The sequence below is a fragment of the Oncorhynchus keta genome, chromosome 17 (assembly GCF_023373465.1).
Source record: "Oncorhynchus keta strain PuntledgeMale-10-30-2019 chromosome 17, Oket_V2, whole genome shotgun sequence".
Taxonomy (NCBI): Eukaryota; Metazoa; Chordata; class Actinopteri; order Salmoniformes; family Salmonidae; genus Oncorhynchus; species Oncorhynchus keta.
This window is the reverse complement of record NC_068437.1, coordinates 41,505,142-41,528,982: the sequence shown is the minus strand read 5'-3', so window position 1 is coordinate 41,528,982 and position 23,841 is coordinate 41,505,142. Positions and strand designations below refer to the sequence as shown.

General features: G+C 42.4%; 2 protein-coding genes and 1 long non-coding RNA gene across 7 annotated transcripts in view; 2 read left to right on the top strand and 1 right to left on the bottom strand.

The window, feature by feature from the left end:
* LOC118395861 (G1/S-specific cyclin-D2-like) overlaps window positions 1-12,604 on the top strand; it is a 282,011-nt gene extending 269,407 nt beyond the window's left edge. For all 4 annotated transcript variants that reach the window (XM_035789843.2, XM_052466070.1, XM_035789844.2 and 1 more), the window contains one exon: window positions 8,740-12,604. In XM_035789843.2, the coding sequence (XP_035645736.1) occupies window positions 8,740-8,925 (186 nt within the window). In that variant the 3' untranslated portion in view covers window positions 8,926-12,604. The remainder of the gene's footprint in view (window positions 1-8,739) is intronic.
* On the bottom strand, window positions 1,294-4,886 carry LOC127908285 (uncharacterized). Its single transcript, XR_008066624.1, has 2 exons — window positions 2,702-4,886; window positions 1,294-1,880 (listed from the first exon to the last, which is right to left on the bottom strand). It is a non-coding gene; the product is annotated as an uncharacterized LOC127908285 (long non-coding RNA).
* A 4,929-nt stretch (window positions 12,605-17,533) lies between the features above and the next one.
* Window positions 17,534-23,051, top strand: tigara (TP53 induced glycolysis regulatory phosphatase a). 2 transcript variants are annotated; one of them, XM_035789839.2, is made up of 6 exons: window positions 17,534-17,667; window positions 18,339-18,376; window positions 18,751-18,872; window positions 19,040-19,117; window positions 19,294-19,404; window positions 19,978-23,051. In XM_035789839.2, exons 1-6 carry the CDS (start codon window positions 17,636-17,638, stop codon window positions 20,344-20,346), a joined length of 750 nt encoding a protein of 249 aa, XP_035645732.1. In that variant the 5' UTR covers window positions 17,534-17,635; the 3' UTR covers window positions 20,347-23,051. The 2 variants fall into 2 exon arrangements, with proteins under 2 accessions (XP_035645732.1, XP_035645733.1); XM_035789840.2 differs by having other exon boundaries at window positions 17,538-17,960.
* The last annotated feature ends 790 nt before the right edge of the window (window positions 23,052-23,841 follow it).

The following is a 23,841-nucleotide window of genomic DNA, read 5'->3' as shown; positions in this document are numbered from 1 at the left end:
GGCAAAATATGAAGTAAAGTAAACTCTTGCCAGCCCGGCTGCTGATGCCAACACCAACCCCTGGCATCCCGCTGGCATATTTGGTATCCAGAGTGTGTGGTTTTCAGAGAGGACATGTGATAGGGCCAAGTCACCGTCTCACGCCGCCCCGGGGAATGTGTATATAGCCTTAGATACACCTGGTGTGGCACAGAGAGTGGTCAGTCAGGTACAGCAGCCCGGTCAGTGAGCCTTCAGGCCAAGCCATGATGGGAGAGGCTGGCGCTGAGGAAGAATTAAAACTTTGTTACGAGGAGGTTTCGATTGGTTGTGATTCCTGTAAGACCAAAGGGATTCTCTGTTGCTGGGCTACTGTTGGTTGTTTGCTGCTTCTGTTTTGATTCTCAACATCCAAGAAGCCAAAAGCATTGCCAGCGAAAGGTAGGACGATAGAAAGTGGATTGACATAAAAAGTAATGTAGCTCCTCAAATGTGAAACCTTCCATTGAAGCTAACTGCGCAGAAGGTCCTTCGCTGTTATAACACAGATCAGGCTGAAACAGGAAGAGAGGAAGGGGCTAGAAGACTGTTTCCACGTTTTTGTCTGCTTTGCTTGGCGAGCTTACACTCTCACTCTCTCCCGTTCATCTTTACTCTCGGAGTAGCTCACAGGACACCAGATACACACGCCCCTGTCCTCCACACCCCCTTCATTCCTCCCCTGACCCTCTCTCCCTTTTCTTCCCTTCCTGCATCCCTCCACTCATCATCCACCCCTCCTTACTCACATTGAGATCTTCTTTTAGCCAAAGTTGTTTCTAATTTCATCTGGAAGTTTAGTCTATTGAGCAATGATGTGTGTAATAATCTGGGTGTAACACAGAAATATAGCCAAAGGGAATGGTATAGCTCCTTGTGATGCTCAAACATGACATTGCTCAAAGCAGAGAGACATAGACGCATCACATTTGAGCTCACATTGAGCTTGTGTACATGGGGTCATGGGTTGCTCTGACCAACTCCAGGGTATGGCATGATCCCCCTCCTAAACACAGACGCACATGAACACGCGCACACTTAATATATAATATATGCCATTTAGCAGACGCTTTTACACACTCACACACACGCGCACACACACTGACAGACCATGCTGTCTGCACAGAGTAGCACTGCCATGTGGTACAGTAGTTAAAGAATTCCATGGTTTTGTCTGTCTGCTCAACTTCCTTCTTGAGGCTCTATGATGTAACAATGGATGCAGTGTTTGTCTTGTGGTTACTCCTCATACTGTTGATTGAATTGTCAAAATAATTGTAATACATTTTTATTTATTTGGGTAGAGTTTTTAAGATGTAAGAGTGGGGGAATGGGGACTCAGGATTGGATACAAAATTCCCAAACTTCATTCCCAGTGTATTCCAAGTGCTGCCTTCCGTAGTATCTAAGTACCAAAAACCCTATCTGAAAACCATATTGGTGTATTCAATAGTCATATTGAAGCCATTAAAGGTTCTCAAATTAAGCCTGTGGGCCTTGGCATGGGATCCAAACTGAAGTTATAAAGAGCAGCGTACAGGGGAATGTCTTTTAAGATGTTACGGCCTGCATTCTTGCGGTAAGACACTGGCAGTTCCTTTACATGTTTTGTGCTTTAGTTAATCTCAGAGGAGTAGATTTTTGGAGCACATGGCACATGTTGGTGGGAAGTTGGGGACCTCTGAAGCAGAAAATTGGGACGCTGGGCGACGGTCGTGTTTACTCCACGTCAGCGCAGCCAGTTAGCGACCATGGGAGACGCCCTCCCTGAGGCTCCTCCACATGTTAGTGCTCTTCCAGCCCTATTCCTAGGCCCCCTAACCCTCACACAGCCTTCTCACATCTGTCCACATCCAGGGCCACTATAGGTAGAATACAGAATAAATATTGAGTTATTTAATATGAAGTGAGTCCATTTATCAGATACATTTGGCTCGTCCTCGATTGAGCCCAAATACAGAATTTGAATGATTGAATTAGTAATTAATTAATTCATTTACAGAGTAATTCACTAGGATCATATATCTAGCCTAAGTAGTGCATTTCTTATTTAGTATTCATTTCAAGGCTTTTCCTGGAGATTTTTATATTGTGACCTTTGACACAGTGACCTTTCATAACTCTGCTCAGTTCAACTCCTAAGGAGCAATTCCTATGTGATAGGCCTCTGTTCTCATTTCACCAATGCAGCAGGCAACACTTGCCCAGAAGCCATTACACAGGTTCAAACCATGGCCCATCAGGTTTAAATTAGCTGTAAATGTCTAAGGAATGTTCCCCTCCTCACAAGACTAAAGCTTCTGGCTTGAGGGCTCTCTTTCTTATTTCCCACAGCCGCCCGGCTGTTCCAACAGAGCTAAGGGTGAATTACTGTTGTATACCACCAGAAGGCTGCACTGTCATACACTGCAAGCCATAAGCATAGTTATTACAGGGCACTAATATTTAGCCTAGTGGTTAGAGCGTTGGACTAGTAACCAAAAGGTTGTAAGTTTGAATCCCCGAGCTAACAAGGTACAAATCTGTCGTTCTGCCCCTGAACAGGCAGTTAACCCACTGTTCCTAGGCCGTCATTGAAAATAAGAATTTGTTCATGACTGACTTGCCTAGTAAAATACAGGTAAAATAAAAAAATAAAATTAAAATAGTCAGATCAGAACTCTTCCTCTCTAATACTTCCAACCTGAGAAATGAATCTTGGGGCCACAGCAGGCTGAACTACAGGATATTTCCTCTGTCCCACACCCTTTGAGGCAGATTCCTAAATCCCAATCGTGTAAAAACAAATCAGTCAGTCCTCCTCTCTTCCTTTCCTTTCGTCTCCTCATGTCCCCTACATCATCTCCCCATCGTGGCGGATACAAGGTCTGAGACGGGGAGGCTTAGGGGTGTTGAGAGGTTGCTTTCTCCGGAAGATTCTCAGGTACTTCCAGCTCTCTTTGATGCTGAAACCCGATCGGCCCGCTCTCAGGTGGATTCCCTACAGGCAGAGACTGGCTCGTTAAAAAAGCACCACCTTTGTGTTCCCACAGGACGTGGATGTAATTAACATAGCTTAGCTTCAGTACTAGGGCCTATACCTGTGTTTTCACTGTTGTCAAGGCTACTGGTGAGGTGTGTGAGTGCGGGGGGTGTTCAGTGCTGGGCCCTAGTGCTGAGGTAATGCTTGACCTGGTCCTAATCACCGCTCAGCCGTAGCTCTCTGTCTGTGGGGGTGGCAGTCAGGGTAGCGGTCATCCAAATTCTGCATGGGCGCTGTTCCCATAGAAAAGCACAGTACAGTCAGGAAACTGCAGGTCTGTGTCAGAGCCAATGATTTACAGTGCCTTGCGAAAGTATTCGGCCCCCTTGAACTTTGACCTTTTGCCACATTTCAGGCTTCAAACATGAAGATATAAAACTGTATTTTTTTGTGAAGAATCAACAACAAGTGGGACACAATCATGAAGTGGAACGACATTTATTGGATATTTCAAACTTTTTTAACAAATCAAAAACTGAAAAATTGGGCGTGCAAAATTATATATACACTAGATGACTGACAGGGGAGCTGTGTTGAAGCCACGTGAAATAATATTTTGGAAGCTATAGAAATGAATTTGTTAAATGTCTACAGTTGTTTTTGCCACATTTATTATATCACAGACACCTTAATGCATACTTTTAAATTAAGCTATACAGGTTAGCTAGCCAGCTATTTGTCGTCCTTAACGTAGGAGACACTGCTAGCTAGCCAACAGCTAGCCAACGTCTACCGAATATAACTTCCCACTTCCCACAACAACCCGGTCGCATTCCGCTTCGCTCCACAGGTAGTATCACATTTTCATTTCATTTCATTACAGCACAACGGTTTCATTTGTTTGATCGTAGCTAGCTACATAGCTAGCTACATAGCCGTCTTTGTATCAAAGATAATTGTGTAGTCTAGAGCGATTTTCTAGGTTAGCTAGCCAGCTATTGTCGTTCTTTTAACGCAACGTAACGTAATCAACACTGCTAGCTAGCCAGCTAGCCCCCGAATAGCTGCACTGTAGAAACTATTACACTCAACGGAACGACTTGATTAGTGTAGTGTCAACAACGCAGCCACTGCCAGCTAGCCTACTTCAGCAGTACTGTATCATTTGAATCATTTTAGTCAATAAGATTCTTGCTACATAAGCTTAACTTTCTGAACATTCGAGACGTGTAGTCCACTTGTCATTCCAATCTCCTTGCATTAGCGTAGCCTCTTCTGTAGCCTGTCAACTATGTGTCTGTCTATCCCTGTTCTCTCCTCTCTGCACAGACCATACAAACGCTCCACACCGCGTGGCCGCGGACACCCTAATCTGGTGGTCCCAGCGCGCACGACCCACGTGGAGTTCCAGGTCTCCGGTAGCCTCTGGAACTGCCGATCTGCGGCCAACAAGGCAGAGTTCATCTCAGCCTATGCCTCCCTCCAGTCCCTCGACTTCTTGGCACTGACGGAAACATGGATCACCACAGATAACACTGCTACTCCTACTGCTCTCTCTTCGTCCGCCCACGTGTTCTCGCACACCCCGAGAGCTTCTGGTCAGCGGGGTGGTGGCACCGGGATCCTCATCTCTCCCAAGTGGTCATTCTCTCTTTCTCCCCTTACCCATCTGTCTATCGCCTCCTTTGAATTCCATGCTGTCACAGTTACCAGCCCTTTCAAGCTTAACATCCTTATCATTTATCGCCCTCCAGGTTCCCTCGGAGAGTTCATCAATGAGCTTGATGCCTTGATAAGCTCCTTTCCTGAGGACGGCTCACCTCTCACAGTTCTGGGCGACTTTAACCTCCCCACGTCTACCTTTGACTCATTCCTCTCTGCCTCCTTCTTTCCACTCCTCTCCTCTTTTGACCTCACCCTCTCACCTTCCCCCTACTCACAAGGCAGGCAATACGCTCGACCACATCTTTACTAGATGCTGTTCTTCCACTAACCTCATTGCAACTCCCCTCCAAGTCTCCGACCACTACCTTGTATCCTTTTCCCTCTCGCTCTCATCCAACACTTCCCACACTGCCCCTACTCGGATGGTATCGCGCCGTCCCAACCTTCGCTCTCTCTCCCCCGCTACTCTCTCCTCTTCCATCCTATCATTTCTTCCCTCTGCTCAAACCTTCTCCAACCTATCTCCTGATTCTGCCTCCTCAACCCTCCTCTCCTCCCTTTCTGCATCCTTTGACTCTCTATGTCCCCTATCCTCCAGGCCGGCTCGGTCCTCTCCTCCCGCTCCGTGGCTCGACGACTCATTGCGAGCTCACAGAACAGGGTTCCGGGCAGCCGAGCGGAAATGGAGGAAAACTCGCCTCCCTGCGGACCTGGCATCCTTTCACTCCCTCCTCTCTACATTTTCCTCCTCTGTCTCTGCTGCTAAAGCCACTTTCTACCACTCTAAATTCCAAGCATCTGCCTCTAACCCTAGGAAGCTCTTTGCCACCTTCTCCTCCCTCCTGAATCCTCCTTCCCCCCCCCCCCTCCTCCCTCTCTGCAGATGACTTCGTCAACCATTTTGAAAAGAAGGTCGACGACATCCGATCCTCGTTTGCTAAGTCAAACGACACCGCTGGTTCTGCTCACACTGCCCTACCCTGTGCTCTGACCTCTTTCTCCCCTCTCTTTCCAGATGAAATCTCGCGTCTTGTGACGGCCGGCCGCCCAACAACCTGCCCGCTTGACCCTATCCCCTCCTCTCTTCTCCAGACCATTTCCGGAGACCTTCTCCCTTACCTCACCTCGCTCATCAACTCTTCCCTGACCGCTGGCTACGTCCCTTCCGTCTTCAAGAGAGCGAGAGTTGCACCCCTTCTGAAAAATCCTACACTCGATCCCTCCGATGTCAACAACTACAGACCAGTATCCCTTCTTTCTTTTCTCTCCAAAACTCTTGAACGTGCCATCCTTGGCCAGCTCTCCCGCTATCTCTCTCAGAATGACCTTCTTGATCCAAATCAGTCAGGTTTCAAGACTAGTCATTCAACTGAGACTGCTCTTCTCTGTATCACGGAGGCGCTCCGCACTGCTAAAGCTAACTCTCTCTCCTCTGCTCTCATCCTTCTAGACCTATCGGCTGCCTTCGATACTGTGAACCATCAGATCCTCCTCTCCACCCTCTCCGAGTTGGGCATCTCCGGCGCGGCCCACGCTTGGATTGCGTCCTACCTGACAGGTCGCTCCTACCAGGTGGCGTGGCGAGAATCTGTCTCCTCACCACGCGCTCTCACCACTGGTGTCCCCCAGGGCTCTGTTCTAGGCCCTCTCCTATTCTCGCTATACACCAAGTCACTTGGCCCTGTCATAACCTCACATGGTCTCTCCTATCATTGCTATGCAGACGACACACAATTAATCTTCTCCTTTCCCCCTTCTGATGACCAGGTGGCGAATCGCATCTCTGCATGTCTGGCAGACATATCAGTGTGGATGACGGATCACCACCTCAAGCTGAACCTCGGCAAGACGGAGCTGCTCTTCCTCCCGGGGAAGGACTGCCCGTTCCATGATCTCGCCATCACGGTTGACAACTCCATTGTGTCCTCCTCTCAGAGCGCTAAGAACCTTGGCGTGATCCTGGACAACACCCTGTCGTTCTCAACTAACATCAAGGCGGTGGCCCGTTCCTGTAGGTTCATGCTCTACAACATCCGCAGAGTACGACCCTGCCTCACACAGGAAGCGGTGCAGGTCCTAATCCAGGCACTTGTCATCTCCCGTCTGGATTACTGCAACTCGCTGTTGGCTGGGCTCCCTGTCTGTGCCATTAAACCCCTACAACTCATCCAGAACGCCGCAGCCCGTCTGGTGTTCAACCTTCCCAAGTTCTCTCACGTCACCCCGCTCCTCCGCTCTCTCCACTGGCTTCCAGTTGAAGCTCGCATCCGCTACAAGACCATGGTGCTTGCCTACGGAGCTGTGAGGGGAACGGCACCTCAGTACCTCCAGGCTCTGATCAGGCCCTACACCCAAACAAGGGCACTGCGTTCATCCACCTCTGGCCTGCTCGCCTCCCTACCACTGAGGAAGTACAGTTCCCGCTCAGCCCAGTCAAAACTGTTCGCTGCTCTGGCCCCCAATGGTGGAACAAACTCCCTCACGACGCCAGGACAGCGGAGTCAATCACCACCTTCCGGAGACACCTGAAACCCCACCTCTTTAAGGAATACCTAGGATAGGATAAGTAATCCTTCTCACCCCCCTAAAAGATTTAGATGCACTATTGTAAAGTGGCTGTTCCACTGGATGTCATAAGGTGAATGCACCAATTTGTAAGTCGCTCTGGATAAGAGCGTCTGCTAAATGACTTAAATGTAAATGTAAATATATAAAAATTGAAAAAATACAACTTTTTCCTTAAAGTATACTTTTTTGAAAGTTCTAATGTTACTGTCCCCAATATAAAAAATGAATACTTAAATAGATATTTTATTTTATTTAAAAAAAAAAACGTTTAATTAAAATACTGTAAAATTCCATTCATTCCTATAGAGGACTGCTTTTTCTGAGTAGTGCCAATATGGCCGATCGGTGGCTTCACAGCCTCTCATTGGCCATTACATAGCATCATAAATCCAGGGTTTATATACATCAGGGGTAGGCAACTATAGAATCGGAGCTGATGGTTGTGGGGGGGGTGGAACACAAGTAAGTTATCCGTAGTTGGCTAGCTACCAAGCAAGGGATAAGAATGTTGCCAGCCAGTATGGCAATGGAACATTTAGAAAGAACGACTGGGTCGCATCCATATATAGAGAACAAAAAGATTGAATGACTGGGTCTCGTCTCTGGCAACTGAAACGATAGAACGATCAGCCGGCTTGAGTAGAAACCCTAGATTTGTGTTGGGACTACACTTGTGGAAAGTATGAATAAATTCATCAAAATATTTTTTGGAATGAAAATATTTCAATCGTTATTTGAATATGTTGGTAACATGTTGTACAAAAATGATAATGCCCTCGAAGCCGGTGTTTGGAGGATATATCGGCACGGTTTCCCAACACACGTGCCAATATATCTTCCAAACACTGGCTTCGAGGGCATTATCATTTAATTGTACACTGCAAATTGACCACAACTAAGCCTGAAAAGAGATTGTATTTTTTAAATAATAATTTAATACCTTGATTACACTGAGACATGTTCACATATCTCAGATTTCCTCAATTAAACATTTTTTTTGCTTAATTCCTGGTGATTTTACAGTATTTTCTAACCAAAAAATAAATGCATATATGGGGGACCAAAAAAACTGGTCTGGGGTTATGGATTATGGAAAGGATATGTAACCTTATCAAATATCAGGCAGGTAAGTGGCTGTGACACAATATATCAATCCAGTAATCTAGAAAACATTCCATTGTTTGCTTTGGCTGTAACTTGGAAGGTATTAAATGTATACTGACATCTCAGTCATCCCCCCCCTCCTCTGTTGATAACTTCTTATACTTACAACTATGATATGTGGTTGTCTTACCTCGCTATTTTAAGATGAGTGCTCTAACTGTAAATTGCTCTGGATAAAAGCGTCTGCTAAATTACTCAAATGTAAATGTAAAAAAAATGTAATATTTATGTATGTGTATATGTAAATACACACGTGTCATTTTCTCAGAGTCTGACTTTATTTACATGTTTATTTCCATCTCCTTGTGTACTGTGCACTCTTCCTATATTTATGGACATGTCTGTTTGGTTGTGTGTTGCAGGACTGTCTGAAGGAGTGTCAGGAGCAGATTGAGAGGGTCTTGGTGAGCAGCCTGCGCGAGGGGCGACAGCAGCAACAACAACAGCAGCAGCATCAGCAGCAGGTCCAGCATGGCCCCAGCAGTAAGACCATGGACGAGCTGGATCAGTCAAGCACCCCAACAGACGTTCGCGACATCAACTTGTGAGCCTGCAAGAAGCAGTAGCGCATCAGAAATAAGCAACAAATCAACATAAAAAAACAACAAAAAACAAACTACCCCTTGAAAAAAGGGCTTTTGTAGAGAGTTTTTGTAGAGATTTTTTATTTTATAACACAAAAACATACGCCCATGTATTTTACGAAATCAAAGCTATTTTTAGATATAAAATAGATATCCTTTAAAAGCTCTGACTTGATACATGAAAGCTCAATGGTGCCTCAGATATACAGAAGGGAAGCCAATCATATTTTGAGTTCTGTTTTTGATTGTTTAATCATAATAAAGTTATATTGAATAAGAAACCAATAGCTAAATAAGGCTTTTTAAAAAGTAGTGGTGAGTCCATTCAAGGCTTGCATATATGGGATCACATTTGGGGCAAGATTTTTCTGTTTTGTTTTGTATTTTTTGTTTTGGTAAATGTTGGTCTGCCTGAGATAGGAGCCCCATATGGGCTACACTGACCGTGAATGGCAGGGCTCAATATGACATGGTTTGGCTGTGTGTTGGTGATAAGGGGAGCACTTTGCATGAATTGCAGAGTATTGTGCTAAGAAAGAGACAAGAAGGGTCCCAAATCCAGGGAACAGCCAAGTATATAATAGTGAATTACATTATTATTATTATTAAGAAACATGTTCGTGAATGAAGAGTAATAGACGTCAATAAGCTCTTTTTGTCAGGCTGCTTGTTCGTATGGGTGTGGGCATGCATCTCTGTGTGTATGAGTGGGTTGGTGTGATTGCCGTGTGTGTGTGTGTGTGTGTGCGTGTGTGTGTGTTGGAGCGTTATATGGCTTGGCACTTGAGTGGGAAGACTAGACTGGTGATAAACTATGGAACAGGCAGGAGACAGGGATTATTTGCAGGGCATCTATGTTATATCACTGCCGTCAGTTAATATGTGTTGTCGGCCAACAAAAATCTGGGGATCTGAGTCCACTTAGTGGGTTGCGGAACGGTGAAAGGGATGGAGAGAGGGGTGGCTGTGCTCCTTCGTTTTGTCTAGAAGAGTCAGCCGTGGACCCTCTGTTTAGAAGTTTCATTTTGAGGTGTTTGTTTTTCACTGCCAACATACCAATCAAATATTGCCAGATAGCGTTTGTATTTTCATGTTATTGTTTTGTTCTTTTGGAGTTATGGAAGGAGCTTCAGGCTGCTTAGTGTCGGTAAGGAGTGTGTGCCTCTCTAAGAGGTGCCCTAGTATCTCAGATGAGAGGAGAGGAGGGATCCCTGTGGTGGATGGAAGGGGTTGGGGGTGAACAGGTGTAGAAAGGGTTTGTTGCGCTGCAGAAGCAAGCTGCTGTGTAGAGGGAGGAAATGTAGGTGAGTTGCTGTAAGATACAGCAGAGGAGTCTAATGGCCTCAAATGATATCTATCAGATTTCTGCGTTTTGGGCAGATCGAGGCCACGGATGACGAATTAGGATGAATACCAGACTACGCTGCCAGCTCATTATTTGAGAATTAACTTTATTGGTTCATTAGAGGACAGAGAAATGTATTGGAGCAGGGGACGATTTGTGATCATTGCATCTGTAGTCCCTCATAGTTGTTTCAACACGCCTATGATTTCAACAGCAATGCACTTAGAAAACATGCTCCCCAAGGGACAAATTAAATGGTTACGGTGTGGGAGTCTATGGATGTTTTCTGTTTTCTTGTGATCTTTTTCTTTGATTTAATTTGTAGGGCTGGTTTCCCCACATTGAGGCCTAACACCTTACGATATGAGGACATTCCGATCTAAAAACATTCCGAAAAGTGCAAGATGAAAGGGCCATCTGACCATTTCATGTGTTTTAGCAAATAATTAATGCCAATTTCAAAGATTCTAGAGACCTTTATTGATTTCAGTTTTATAATTTTGTTTTAGAAGTTATCACATTATGAAATATTTGTTATACTTGAATTTTCTATTTGATCTGCTTCACAGCAACAAAAAAAGTCAAATGGGTGATGAACTATAAAGAAAATGTCACCATAACATCAGATTTTTGCACATGTTCTGAGGGCAATTGAGGTTTTCTTTCAAACAAATTAATTAGTCTATATTCAAGGCTACCTTATTGATAGTTTTACTCGTAGAACCTGGCCTATTGTCTATGGGGAAACCCCTGTGTAGCTGTCTCTGTGTGAACCCCTCTCCTTCCGAGTGATTGCTGCTTCAGTCACTTCATTGGCATGGGGTTCAATCAGTTACCCAAACGTCAGAATTCAACAAATTCACTTCCAAGACTGACAACAGCGTACATCGCCAACACAAGGTAGCTTTCCTTTGACTCACACAAAATTCTCAATGCTACATTTAAAGGGGGCTTTGGTGTGTGTGCGCATGTGTGTGCTTGAGTGTTTGTTTGTGTGTACGTGAGTATGTGTGTGGTAGGTAGGTATGAGGGGAAGTTGAGGATTCAGTGTTTTAGCAGGCTAATGTTTTCAAGAAACAAATCTTATAAACCAGGCCATCTTCAACCTCTCAACAAAACTAGCCCCTGTTCATCATTGCCAAGAATGTCAGCCTTTTTTTGTTTTTTTTGCAAGCTCTATTCTGAGCAAAGATTATGATTTGTTTAGTTTTTGGACTGTTAGGTTTGAATTTGTAAATACACCTCAAAGTTGTGTTTGTTTTATTTTATGGGGTGTCCAGACCTAATGGAGTTTGTGGAGTGTTTGTAAGGGGTTAGATACTGTATTCCAAAGTGAAGAGAGATGGAGGTGGTGTGAAGACATCATAAAGTGTCAATATTTGTATTGAGTTATTATTATTGTCTTTTTGCGCTGCTAAAAGCTATGATTTTGTTTCATTCTTATATATAAAAAAATAACATGACTTAGTTGTGATGTCACTTGAGTGTGCTGCTATTTTATAAACATTTGTATTATAATATAATTATTTTACCGCTTAAGAGATACATTCAGAATACTGAAGTAGATGGTAATAGAAGAACATGAAATAAGTATTCGACTGGAAATGTTCTTTGTACAGGTTGCTTAGATAGCATGTTTTCTTTTCATTTTGATCTATTTTGCTCTCTTTCTCTGTCACATTCTGCAAATGCGGTATCTCTATACCTCAGGTTTACTGGACAAAAAAAATAATATCTCAATACCTCACAACTCTACAGTTTTTAGGGAGCCTGGGAAGGGTAACAGTACAGTAGGAAGCACAGTAGTTTGTCTGTTGTGAAATGTACTGACCGTGTTGGGTGGCACACATGCAAGGCTCCCACCTGGACTTAAACCCTAGTGGATGGGACACAACAACCAGTCACCACTTCCTCGGTCAGTTTAAAGTGATACCATGTTCATTGTGGTGCTAAATGTGACATTCATTACAAAGACAAATGTGAAAATGTCTTGAGTATATGGCTTGTACCAATTACATTGAATGTCAATAGATTTCTGTTCCTAAACTTAATTTGATGAGCTTAGTTGATCTGGTTGGTATGTGCCAGGTTCTATTGTCTGGAAAACGTATACAAAATGGCTAAACCAATCAATCAAACACCTCACCACATACTGTATCTGACATGAGGAAGTGTGTTTCAACAGCGTGGATTTGTTTTTAGTTGTCCCCATCCACTATAAATTACATCATGTACCTCAGAAATGTCTGTTGCACAACCGCTGTTCAATAAACTTCTGCTTTAAAGAGTGTGACACCATATCAGTCCAATGTTATTCTCACTTCTGTTTTCTTTTTGTATGTCATTATGGTTAGTGGAGCAGATTGTGAGATGTGATTGTGAACAGACAGTGAGGTGAACATTAGAGGTTGCTGTAGTCATGAAACCAAGAGGACTGGGGAGATGTTAGTGGAGTGGAGCTGAGATTGTGTGGCAGGCCGCAGTCTTGTTTTAAAAACAAAAGCTAAGATGACGGACATCATGTTTACCCCCTGCTTGAACCAAAATCTCCCATTAAGAACGTAGACGGCTTAAATCAATTGGATGGTAGACAAACAAATGAGGTGATTGTGGTTATTTCTATTGCTTCCCCTGTATGACATCCTTTTAAACACACTCTAATCAGTCCAGTTTCAGGCAAGTGGGGGATTTGTGTCTGAGTTTGTCCTCTTACTCTGGGACCCTAAGGCACTCTTATACAGCTTGTGAGGCTGTTTTTTTTTTTTTGGGGCTGGATCATGTAGGCCTAGTAAGTGAATAAGTTGGTTTCAAAGTTCTGTATTGACAACTTCTGTTCATGATTAATCAGCTCTATATTGGTCTGTTTGAAAGGATCAGTTAAAGTGTTGTTAAGGATCAAGGCACGCTGTATGATCAATAAACTCACCATGAATGAAATCCATTGTCCCTGCTCTTTTTATGATTTTGACAAATTGCTTTATCTTACTAATAAAATCTTCTCTGACTCACTCTTTAGGGACCTTTTTATTGCAAACTGTTAAAGGCCCAGTACAGTCAAAAACGTGATTATATGTATTTCCACACTGAAGTTGGAATAATACTGCGAAATTGTGAAAAGTTATGATAATGCCATTTTTTTGTGTAAGAGCTGTTTGAAAAGACCACCTGAAATTTCAGCATGTTTTGGTGGGATGGCCTGCCTGGCGACATCACCAGGCAATATAAGTTAATAGACCAATAAAAGAGTTTTGAACCTCTCTGCCAATAATAGATGGTTTTCAGGTTAAATATCCCTCCTATTAGGCTTGTCCAATTAGGTCACGTAGACTACTCCCAGACAGTCTTAACTAAATTCTTGATTGAGAAATTGCTTCTCTGTTTCTTTTTGACTATTTATATTGACAAAAACAACAGTAATATACTTAATTGTTACCCATAAATGATTTTATATTTAAATACCAAGGTCTGCATTGGGCCTTTAAAGCAAAACATTTTTTAAGCAGATATAAACATGGTTCACAGGATGAGTTGGATAACAAAGCAGGCACTCTATCATATCGGAATTCTCTCTTAAAACCTCTTTCCGCTCAGATCCCTTTAGCGGGATCATTTTTGTCAAAATCTGGTGAATTGCAGAGCGCTAAATTCAAATTAAATTACTAAAAATATTTCATTTTCATGAAATCACAAGTGCAATACACCAAAACACAGTTTAACTTGTTAATCCAGCAGGCGTGTCAGATTTCAAAAAGGCTTCCGGGAGCGTAATTATAGCCTCAAGCTCATTACCATAACGCAACGTTAACTATTCATGAAAATCGCAAATGAAATTAAAGAAATATATTCACTCACAAGCTTAGCCTTTTGTTAACACTGTCATCTCAGATTTTCAAAATATGCTTTTCAACTGTGCTATCTAACCTCCAAACGAGCTTCAATGCCATACAACACTCCTTCCGTGGCCTCCAACTGCTCTTAAACGCTAGTAAAACCAAATGCATGCTTTTCAACCGTTCGCTGCCTGCACCCGCACGCCTGACCAGCATCACCACCCTGGATGGTTCCAACCTTGAATATGTGGACATCTATAAGTACCTAGGTGTCTGGCTAGAATGGAAACTCTCCTTCCAGACTCATATCAAACATCTCCAATCGAAAATCAAATCAAGAGTCGACTTTCTATTCCGCAACAAAGCCTCCTTCACTCACGCCGCCAAACTTACCCTAGTAAAACTGACTATCCTACCGATCCTCGACTTCGGCGATGTCATCTACAAAATTGCTTCCAACACTCTACTCAGCAAACTGGATGCAGTTTATCACTGTGCCATGCGTTTTGTCACTAAAGCACCTTATACCACCCACCACTGCGACTTGTACGCTCTAGTCGGCTGGCCCTCGCTACATATTCGTCGCCAGACCCACTGGCTCCAGGTCATCTACAAGTCCATGCTAGGTAAAGCTCCGCCTTATCTCAGTTCACTGGTCACGATGGCAACACCCATCCGTAGCACGCGCTCCAGCAGGTCCCTCACCAACTTCAAACATCTGCTATCTGAGCAGCTAACCGATCGCTGCAGCTGTACATAGTCTATCGGCAAATAGCCCACCCATTTCTACCTACCTCATCCCCATACTGTTTTTATTTATTTACTTTTCTGCTCTTTTGCACACCAATATCTCTACCTGTACATGACCATCTGATCATTTATCACTCCAGTGTTAATCTGCAAAATTGTAATTATTCGCCTACCTCATGCCTTTTGCACACAATGTATATAGACTCCCCCTTTTTTTCTTCCTATTGTGTTATTGACTTGTTAATTGTTTACTCCATGTGTAACTCTGTGTTGTCTGCTCACACTGCTATGCTTTATCTTGGCAAGGTCGCAGTTGCAAATGAGAACTTGTTCTCAACTAGCCTATCTGGTTAAATAAAGGTGAAATAAAAAATAAAATAAATAAAAAACCATAGCTACACAAGCATTTGTGTAAGAGTATTGATAGCTAGCATTAGCATAGCATTAAGCCTAGCATTCAGCAGGCAACATTTTCACAAAAACAAGAAAAGCATTCAAATAAAATAATTTACCTTTGAAGAACTTCGGATGTTTTCAATGAAGAGACTCTCAGTTAGATAGCAAATGTTCCGTTTTTCCAAAAAGATTACTTGTGTAGGAGAAATCGCTCCGTTTTGTTCATCACGTTTGGCTAAGAAAAAAATCTGAAAATGCAGTCTCTACAACGCCAAACTTTTTACCAAATTAACTCCATAATATCGACAGAAACATGGCAAACGTTGTTTAGAATCAATCCTCAAGGTGTTTTTCACATATCTATTCGATGATAAATCACTCGTGGCAGCTGTGTTTCTTCTCGAAGCAAACAAAAAATACACGCAGCTGGAGATTACGCAATAATTGCAACGGACCCATACACAGCCATATAAGGAGACATTGGAACACAGCACATTCAAAATCTGGGGCACTTCCTGTATGAAATTTCATCTTGGTTTCGCCTGTAGCATTAGTTCTGTGGCACTCACAGACAATATCTTTGCCGTTTTGGAAACGTCAGAGTGTTTTCTTTACCAAAGCTGTCAATTATATGCATAGTCGAGCATCTTTTCATGACAAAATATCTTGTTTAAAACGGGAACATTTTTTATTCATAAATTAAAAGAGCGCCCCCTATATCCAAGAAGTTAATCGCTTACCTTTGATCTTCGTATGTTTGCACTCACGAGACTCCCAGTTACACAATAAATGTTTGTTTTGTTCGATAAAGATACTCTCTATATCCAAAAACCTCCATTTGGTTGGCGCGTTTTGTTCAGTAATCCACAGGCTCGTGCGGTTACGACAGGCAGACAAAAATTCCAAATAGTATCCGTAAGGTTCGTAGAACCATGTCAAACTTTTTCTATAATCAATCCTCAGGTTGTTTTTACAATAAATAATCGATAATATTTCAACCGGACTGTAGCCTTTTCATTAGAAGAGAGAAAGAAAAGGTCTCACTCCAGAGCGTGCGCGCATGCACAAATCTGAGGACATCTGGCTATCCACTGACGCGATGGGATCATTCTCGCTAATTTTTCAGAATAAAAGCCTGAAACTATGTCTAAAGACTGCTCACACCTTGTGGAAGCCATAGGGAAATTAATATGGTTGATATCCCTTTAAATGGAGGATAAGCTTGCAATGGAAAGAGTAGTTTCAGAAAAACAACACTTCCTGGATGGATTTTCCTCAGGTTTTTGCCTGCAATATCAGTTCTGTTATACTCACGGACAATATTTTCACAGTTTTGGAAACTTTAGAGTGTTTTCTATCCTAATCTCCCAATTATATGCATATTCTCGCTTCTGGGCCAGAGGAATAGGCAGTTTACTTTGGGCACGTTTTTCATCCAAACATTAAAATACTGCCCCCTAGCCTATTAGTGAATCTGATGTATGGTTCATAAGTAGTAGATGATTTTGAGCATTAGCGTTACATATGCAAAGAATAAGTTATTAATAGTTCCCTTGTGTTAAAAAATTATTAATTTTTAAAAAATCAGTGTGGTTCATCTTAGGTACGTCCATGATAGCAATGACAAGATGATAGGCCACTGTGAAGTGGATTTAGAAAGGATTTAAATGGACACGTAACATCAGATATCCTGATTTATCAATAACTCAGCCATCTCTTAATCAATCCCGGTTTGCGTAGCTTGGATTTATGGTTCATGAGAAGCAGTTTTCCAAAATGTCCAAAATTGAGGAAAATGTATCCTGACGGACCTTTTGGGTCATTGAGACAAATTTGTTCAGCATGAGGAAAGACACCTACACACAAAGTTTCAAGTCTCGAGGTAAACGGGGCTGCAGATATGACTGTTTCTAGTGAGACCACTTATAGCAGCGACACCTATAGGCCAATCGGTGCCGTTGATCTTGACCAAGTTTCTCATGGCTTCTGGTTTCTGTGTGCCAAATTAGAAGAAAAAAAGTTACCAATCTATGCTTGAGGGATTTGACTATGGAAAAATATGTTTTTTAAAGAATAACAATAGGTTTCACAGCTTCGCTGAAACGCTAATGATGCATAGGCAATTTGTTTTACTGCATTTTACATTAAATACACCATATAAATGCTATCTTACCATTTTAATGTTATTCCTGTACTAGAAGGGACATGGCCTATCATATTGCAGAACGTCTTTACGTCATTACCGTATACACAGACGTGCTCGTGCTGTGTTTTGTAGGTGACAGGAAGAAAGTTCATATTGAAGAATTGCGATTTAAGGATAATCAACTACCTCAAATTTAAAAGGATAACAATGCTTACATTTGGCATAACGATAGTTCGACAGTAAGTGGGCATTATTCAGAAGATACTAGCGGTCTATTCATTACTATTCAGTGTATGTGTGTTTCCATTTGCAAAGCAACTGTAGACTGTAGCCCGATACTGTTGCTACATACAGTGAGTGAATGGTTATTGACAAGTTGTGCGTCAAAAACGGATAAATGCTTATCAAAGTACAATTTAGAATTTGAATGGCTTGCATGATATCAGTGCATGGCCACCGCACAGACGCATTACGCTGAGCTGGTGTCGCATTACTCCAGTCTCCAGCGGCTGGAGTGAACGTCAAGAAAAAGGTCAGACTGAGTGCGAATTTTCAGCCTTGCTTCTCATGAAATGTCAAGGAGTTACAGCAGTCCTGTTCAAGTCGATCACTGCTTCAATAGTAATACAGTTTTATTAAAGAGAAATACCCTACTACTAACTAAACCATCCATTTAGATATATTTCTCATTAGATGGGGCTGTCTGTTATTATTGTCTTATTACATGCTTATAGATAGTTCTATATTGAATTGTATTCTGTTATTGTCTTATTACATGCTTATAGATAGTTCTATATTGAATTGTATTCTGTTATTGTCTTATTACATGCTTATAGATAGTTCGGTATTGAATTGTATTCTATGTTATTATTGTCTTATTACATGCTTATACATAGTTTTTTCCCCCCAGTGGTGAAACAGAATGGAATAAAAAAGGCCTCCTACAAGGTATGATTTACTGTAAAAGCACATCTGTGTGTTTGTTTTGATACTGTTTTGGATACATTAAAGCAGTGGTTTCCAACCTTCTTCGGTTACTGTACCACCAACTGAATTTTGCTCTCCCCGGAGTACCCCTGAAATACCCCCCCCTCTTACATTTACCAGTAAGCCTATGGTCTCATGAGCCTTCTCAAGTAACACCTGTGGTCCTAGTACCCCTGGTTGGGAACCACTGCATTAGAAAGACTCTTGGATGAAATGCACAAAGTTATAGCTTTGGAACAGATCATCCCAATAGATTTCCTAGATTTCATGTTTCAATGGCATATCACTGTGGCCTAAAGTATCACGCCAATCCTGGGCATTTCCCAATCCCCCAGGCCAGGCGATAGACTCGTCTCTATCAGACATAGGGATGCAGCAGGCAGAGGCTGCAGGAAAATATCTCAAGGACGTCAAGTTCACCAACGTGTTTGTCAGTGACATGGCCCGTGCCCGTCAGGTGAGTGGTGATGATGATCACAGACCCCTTAGCATCTTTTAGAATATAATTGGACCCCATTATTATGTGTTGGGATGGCCCGCGGATTAGATTTGATTGTGTAGGTAGAAGTTTATGAAAAAAATCTCTCCTGTATGTGAATGGTTGTTTTGTCTGTTTTGTTACAGACTTGCGAAGCAATTGTAAAACACAACAGTAGTTGCTCTGGCCTAGAAATTGTCACCGATCCATCACTTAAAGAGAGGGTGAGTACCCTTTCTCTGGGCTAAAGGTTGTCAATATCTTATTTCCATAGATGCAGTTTTCATTCTGTGTGTGTTTGTTTGCGCGTGAGGGTGTGTGTGTTATACATGACCTTGTTCTATGACCTTGTGTGTTTTTGTACTCAAGGCCATACAGTAAAGAGCCTGTTATTTTTCAGAGTTTTGGGAGTGCCGAGGGGGGCTTGGTGGTGGACATGAAGAACATGGCTACAGCGGCTGGTCAATCGTGGCTGGACTTCACTCCTCCAGGGGGAGAGACTATAGAACAGGTGATTCACTCTGGGGGATCCTGAGGGCATTGCTCTCTCTATCTCACTCTCTCTGAAATACTACTGATGGGTGACCAGATGCAATACATTTTAGCAACACTAGATGGCACCTTTGGCATGCTTTACACAGGGTAATCCATCCTTGACTCTGAAGATGTCCAATACATGTTTTGCATAACAGGTCCCTTCATCAAATGAATTTGATTGAGGTTTGTCTGCTTGATGCTTTTGAAGTGGGGATGAAAGTACATAGGCCTTTGGTGCCACACAATGACCGCTACTTCAGCTGGAGAAACTCATTTAAAGTGTGGGGGAATGTTCCATTGAGACCAAGAACGTACATTGACTTGCCAATTAGGACTCAGCTTGCAGGTCACACGTTCAGTGTCAGTGTGTTCCAACAGCTAGTTTATGTGACAGAATGGCCCCCGGGCCCAGTAACACTCTAGCCACACAGGACAAGCTGTTGGCCCCTCCATCAGGATGGTGTCAACCAGTCTGTTGTGTGGGTGGAGGAAGGGAAGGGGAAGGATGAGTATGTGTTGTGAATAAGAGTGCTTTGTTCTGTATTAGATGAAGATGCGGATCAAAGAGTTTCTGGAGCACCTGTTCCAGCGCATGGTGGCTGACCACTGCAGACCAGGACAGAGGGAGACAGGGATGCCAGAGGGGGCTCTTGCAGGCAAGCCAGATGATGGGACCAGAGATGTTCCTGCCCATGCCCTGGTGGTCAGCCATGGGGCCCTAATACGTGTGGCCATGCGCTACCTTGTGGATGAGCTAAAGTGTCCTTTACCCCAGGGGTTGGACATGTCCCATGTGATCGCTCTCTGTCCCAACACGGGCATATGTCGGTTTATCTTCACTGTGACAAAAGGGGATGCGGGCGTCACCCTCTCAGCCATCCGCTGTGTCTTCATCAACAGGTGCGAGCACATCTAAGAGAAGGGGTAGAGTGGAGGGGGTTGAAGGAAATAATCTCCTGGTTCACACTATAGGGCCGACTAGAACCGTATTGTGCTGTTTAGGATATTTTCTTTTCACATTGTCCTTTCTAGCATGGTTCCAGCAACTATGGTAGATAGACAAAGTGGTACTGGGCTGGCCTGACTCGCCTTGGCCTCTTGAGTGTGAATCGGGCTGACTAAGATATACACAGACTCCATATAGGAATCTGGTTGTGTTATTTAAAAGGCATACACTACCGGTCTAAAGTTTCATAACACTTACACATTCAAGAGTTTTTCTTTATTTTTTTGTCTTTTTTAAAAACAATTTTCTACATTGTAGAATAATAGTGAAGACATCAAAACTATAAAATAACACATATGGAATCATGTAGTAACCAAAAAAGTGTTAAACATTTTCTATTTGAGATTCTTCAAATAGCCACCCTTTGCCTTGATGACAGCTTTGCACACGTTTGGCATTCTCTCAACCAGCTTCATGAGGTAGTCACCTGGAATGCATTTCAATTAACAGATGTGCCTTCTTCAAAGTTAATTAGTGGAATTTCTTTCCTTCTTAATGCGTTTGAGCCTATTAGTTGTGTTGTGACAAGGTAGGGGTGGTATACAGAAGATAGCCCTATTTAGTAAAAGACCAAGTCCATATTATGGCAAGAACAGCTCAAATAAGCAAAGAGAAATGACAGTCCATCATTACTTTAAGACATGAAGGTCAGTCAATACGGAAAATTTCACGAACTTTGAAAATTTCTTCAAGTGCAGTCGCAAAAACCATCAAGCGCTATGATGAAACTGGCTCTCATGAGTACCATCACTGGAATGGAAGACCCAGAGATACCTCTGCTGCAGAGGATAAGTTCATTAGAGTTACCAGCCTCAGAAAATGCAGCCCAAATAAATGCTTCAAAGAGTTCAAGTAACAGACACATCTCAACATCAACTGTTCAGAGGAGACTGTGTGAATCAGGCCTTCATGGTCGAATTGCCGCAAAGAAACCACAACTAAAGGACACCAATAATAAGAAGAGACTTGCTTGGGCCAAGAAACACGAGTAATGGACATTATACCCGTGGAAATTTGTCCAAATTGGAGATTTTTGTGTCTTTGTGAAACCCGGCGTGGGTGAACGGATGATCTCCAAATGTGTATATCCCACCGTAAAGCATGGAGGAGGAGGTGTTATGGTGTAGGGGTGCTTTGCTGGTGACATTGTCTGTGATTAATTTAGCCAAGAAGGAGAGTGATGGAGTGCTGCATCAGATGACCTGGTCTCCACAATCTCCCGATCTCAACCAAATTGAGATGGTTTGGGATGAGTCGGACCACAGAGTGAAGGAAAAGCAGCCAACAAGGGCTCAGCATATGTGGGAACTCCTTCAAGACTGGCGGGAAAAGCATTCCAGGGGAAGCTGGTTGAGATAATGCCAAGATTGTGCAAAGCTATCATCATCAAGGCAAAGGGTGGCTATTTGAAGAATCTCAAATATAAAATATATTTTGATTTGTTTAAAACTTTTTTTGGTTACTACATGATTCCATATGTGTTATTTCATCGTGCTTTTGTCTTCACTATTATTATACAATGTAGAAAATATCAAAAATAAAGAAAAGCCCTTGAATGAGTAGGTGTTCTAAAATAATTTTGGACCGGTAGTGTATATGTATTTGTCTGATAGTATTTTAATGTACATTATGCAACACAATGAAGATTGAGAAAATAAACAATCATATTTTGAAGCTCTCCTATTCCCTCGCATCACTGCACCGTGCATAACCAGCTGACTTGTTAAAAACCTACAGCACTGTCTTTGAAATTCAAATTTAATATTCTTTGACACCATCTAAATGTTCTCTATGTTACCGGTAGTTTGATTTGGTGAGTGAAATGTGGACGTTTGGCTTATGTAGAATAAATGTTCAAATAAAAAAAATGCTGATAAATAAAGAACACTCTTTAAGAAACATTTTAAAAACAGACTTGTTTATCCAGGCACAATGCCATTTCTTATTACTTAAACTTTTGGCTGGTTTAATGTATTTCTTTATACATCTTATAACATCACATCTCCTTCTTGCAACTACTCATATCATGTTCTATCAGTTGTTGTCTTGAAAAACAGAACTTCATGCTCATGAAAGGCTATTTGTGATTGACCAGTTTTACCTCTTGGAATCCAACCACAATGTTAATGAATGAATGCTGGGTAACACTTTATATTAAGTTGTCTAAACATATGTAATAATACTGTAATTATACCAGTAATACATAGTAGGCAGGAGAGTAGGATAATTGCATTTTAATTGCATAGTAATTGAGTTTTTGCCTTTACAAAAGAGGGAGATGGACCGTTCTTCCTTCCACTGGCGTAATAACGAAAACCACTCAACCCCATTACTATGCTATTAGAAAACAACAATGTTGTGACTGTAGTAATTACAGCATTACTACTAATGTAAAGTGTTACCTAGAGCTGCATTGAAAGCAGTACGAACAAGGTGTGATTATGAACCTAGTGTGAAACAATTCTTTCAAATGCTATGTACATTAGTAATATGTCAGAATTAGTCATATTTAGATCTGTTTCCGTTTACACTAAACAAAAATATAAATGTAAAGTTTTGGTACGATGTTTCATGAACTGAAATAAAACATCCCAGAAATGTTCCATATGCACAAACAGCATATTTATGTCAAATTTGTTTACATCCCTGTTAGTGAGCATTTCTCCTTTGCCATGATAATCCATCCACCGAACAGGTGTGGCATATCAAGAAGCTAATTAAATGCCACGATCATTACACAGGTGCACCTTGTGGTGGGGACAATAAAAGGCCACTCTAAAATGTGCAGTTTTGTCACAGATGTCTCAAGCTTTGAGGGAGCGTGCAATTGGCATGCTGACTGCAGGAATATCCACCAGAGCTGTTGCCAGATAATTTAATGTTAATTTCTCTACCATAAGCTGCCTCCAACATTATTTTAGAGAATTTGGCAGTCCATCCAATAGGTTTCACAACCGCAGACCACGTCACCATGTCACCATGCCAGCCCAGGTCCTCCACATCTGGTTTCATCTGCGGGAACTTCTGAGATCAGCCACCCGGACTGCTGATGAAACTGGGTTTGCACAACTAAAGAATTTCAGAAACCATCTCAGGGAAGCTCATCTGCTTGCGCGTCATCCTCACCAGGGTCTTGACCTGAAGTTAGGTGTCGTAACCGACTTCAGTGTACAAATTCTCACCTTCGATGGCCACTGGCATGCTGGAGAAGTGTGCTCTTCGTGGATGAATCCCGGTTCAACTGTACCAGGCAGACGGCAGACCGCGTGTATGGCGTCGTGTGGGCGAGTGGTTTGCTGATGTCAACGTTGTGAACAGAGTGCCCCATGGTGGCGGTGGGGTTATGGTATGGGCAGGAATAAGCTACTGAAAGCAAACACAATTGCATTTTATCGATGGCAATTT

What these genes read in the sequence shown, in the direction of transcription:
- tigara (XM_035789839.2), top strand. Translation starts at nt 17,636, where the DNA reads ATGCTTACATTTGGCATAACGATAGTTCGACA. An exon ending in ATCCATCACTTAAAGAGAGG is followed by an intron (nt 19,118 to 19,293) that starts GTGAGTACCCTT and finishes GTTATTTTTCAG; the next exon opens with AGTTTTGGGAGTGCCGAGGG. An exon ending in GGGGAGAGACTATAGAACAG is followed by an intron (nt 19,405 to 19,977) that starts GTGATTCACTCT and finishes GTTCTGTATTAG; the next exon opens with ATGAAGATGCGGATCAAAGA.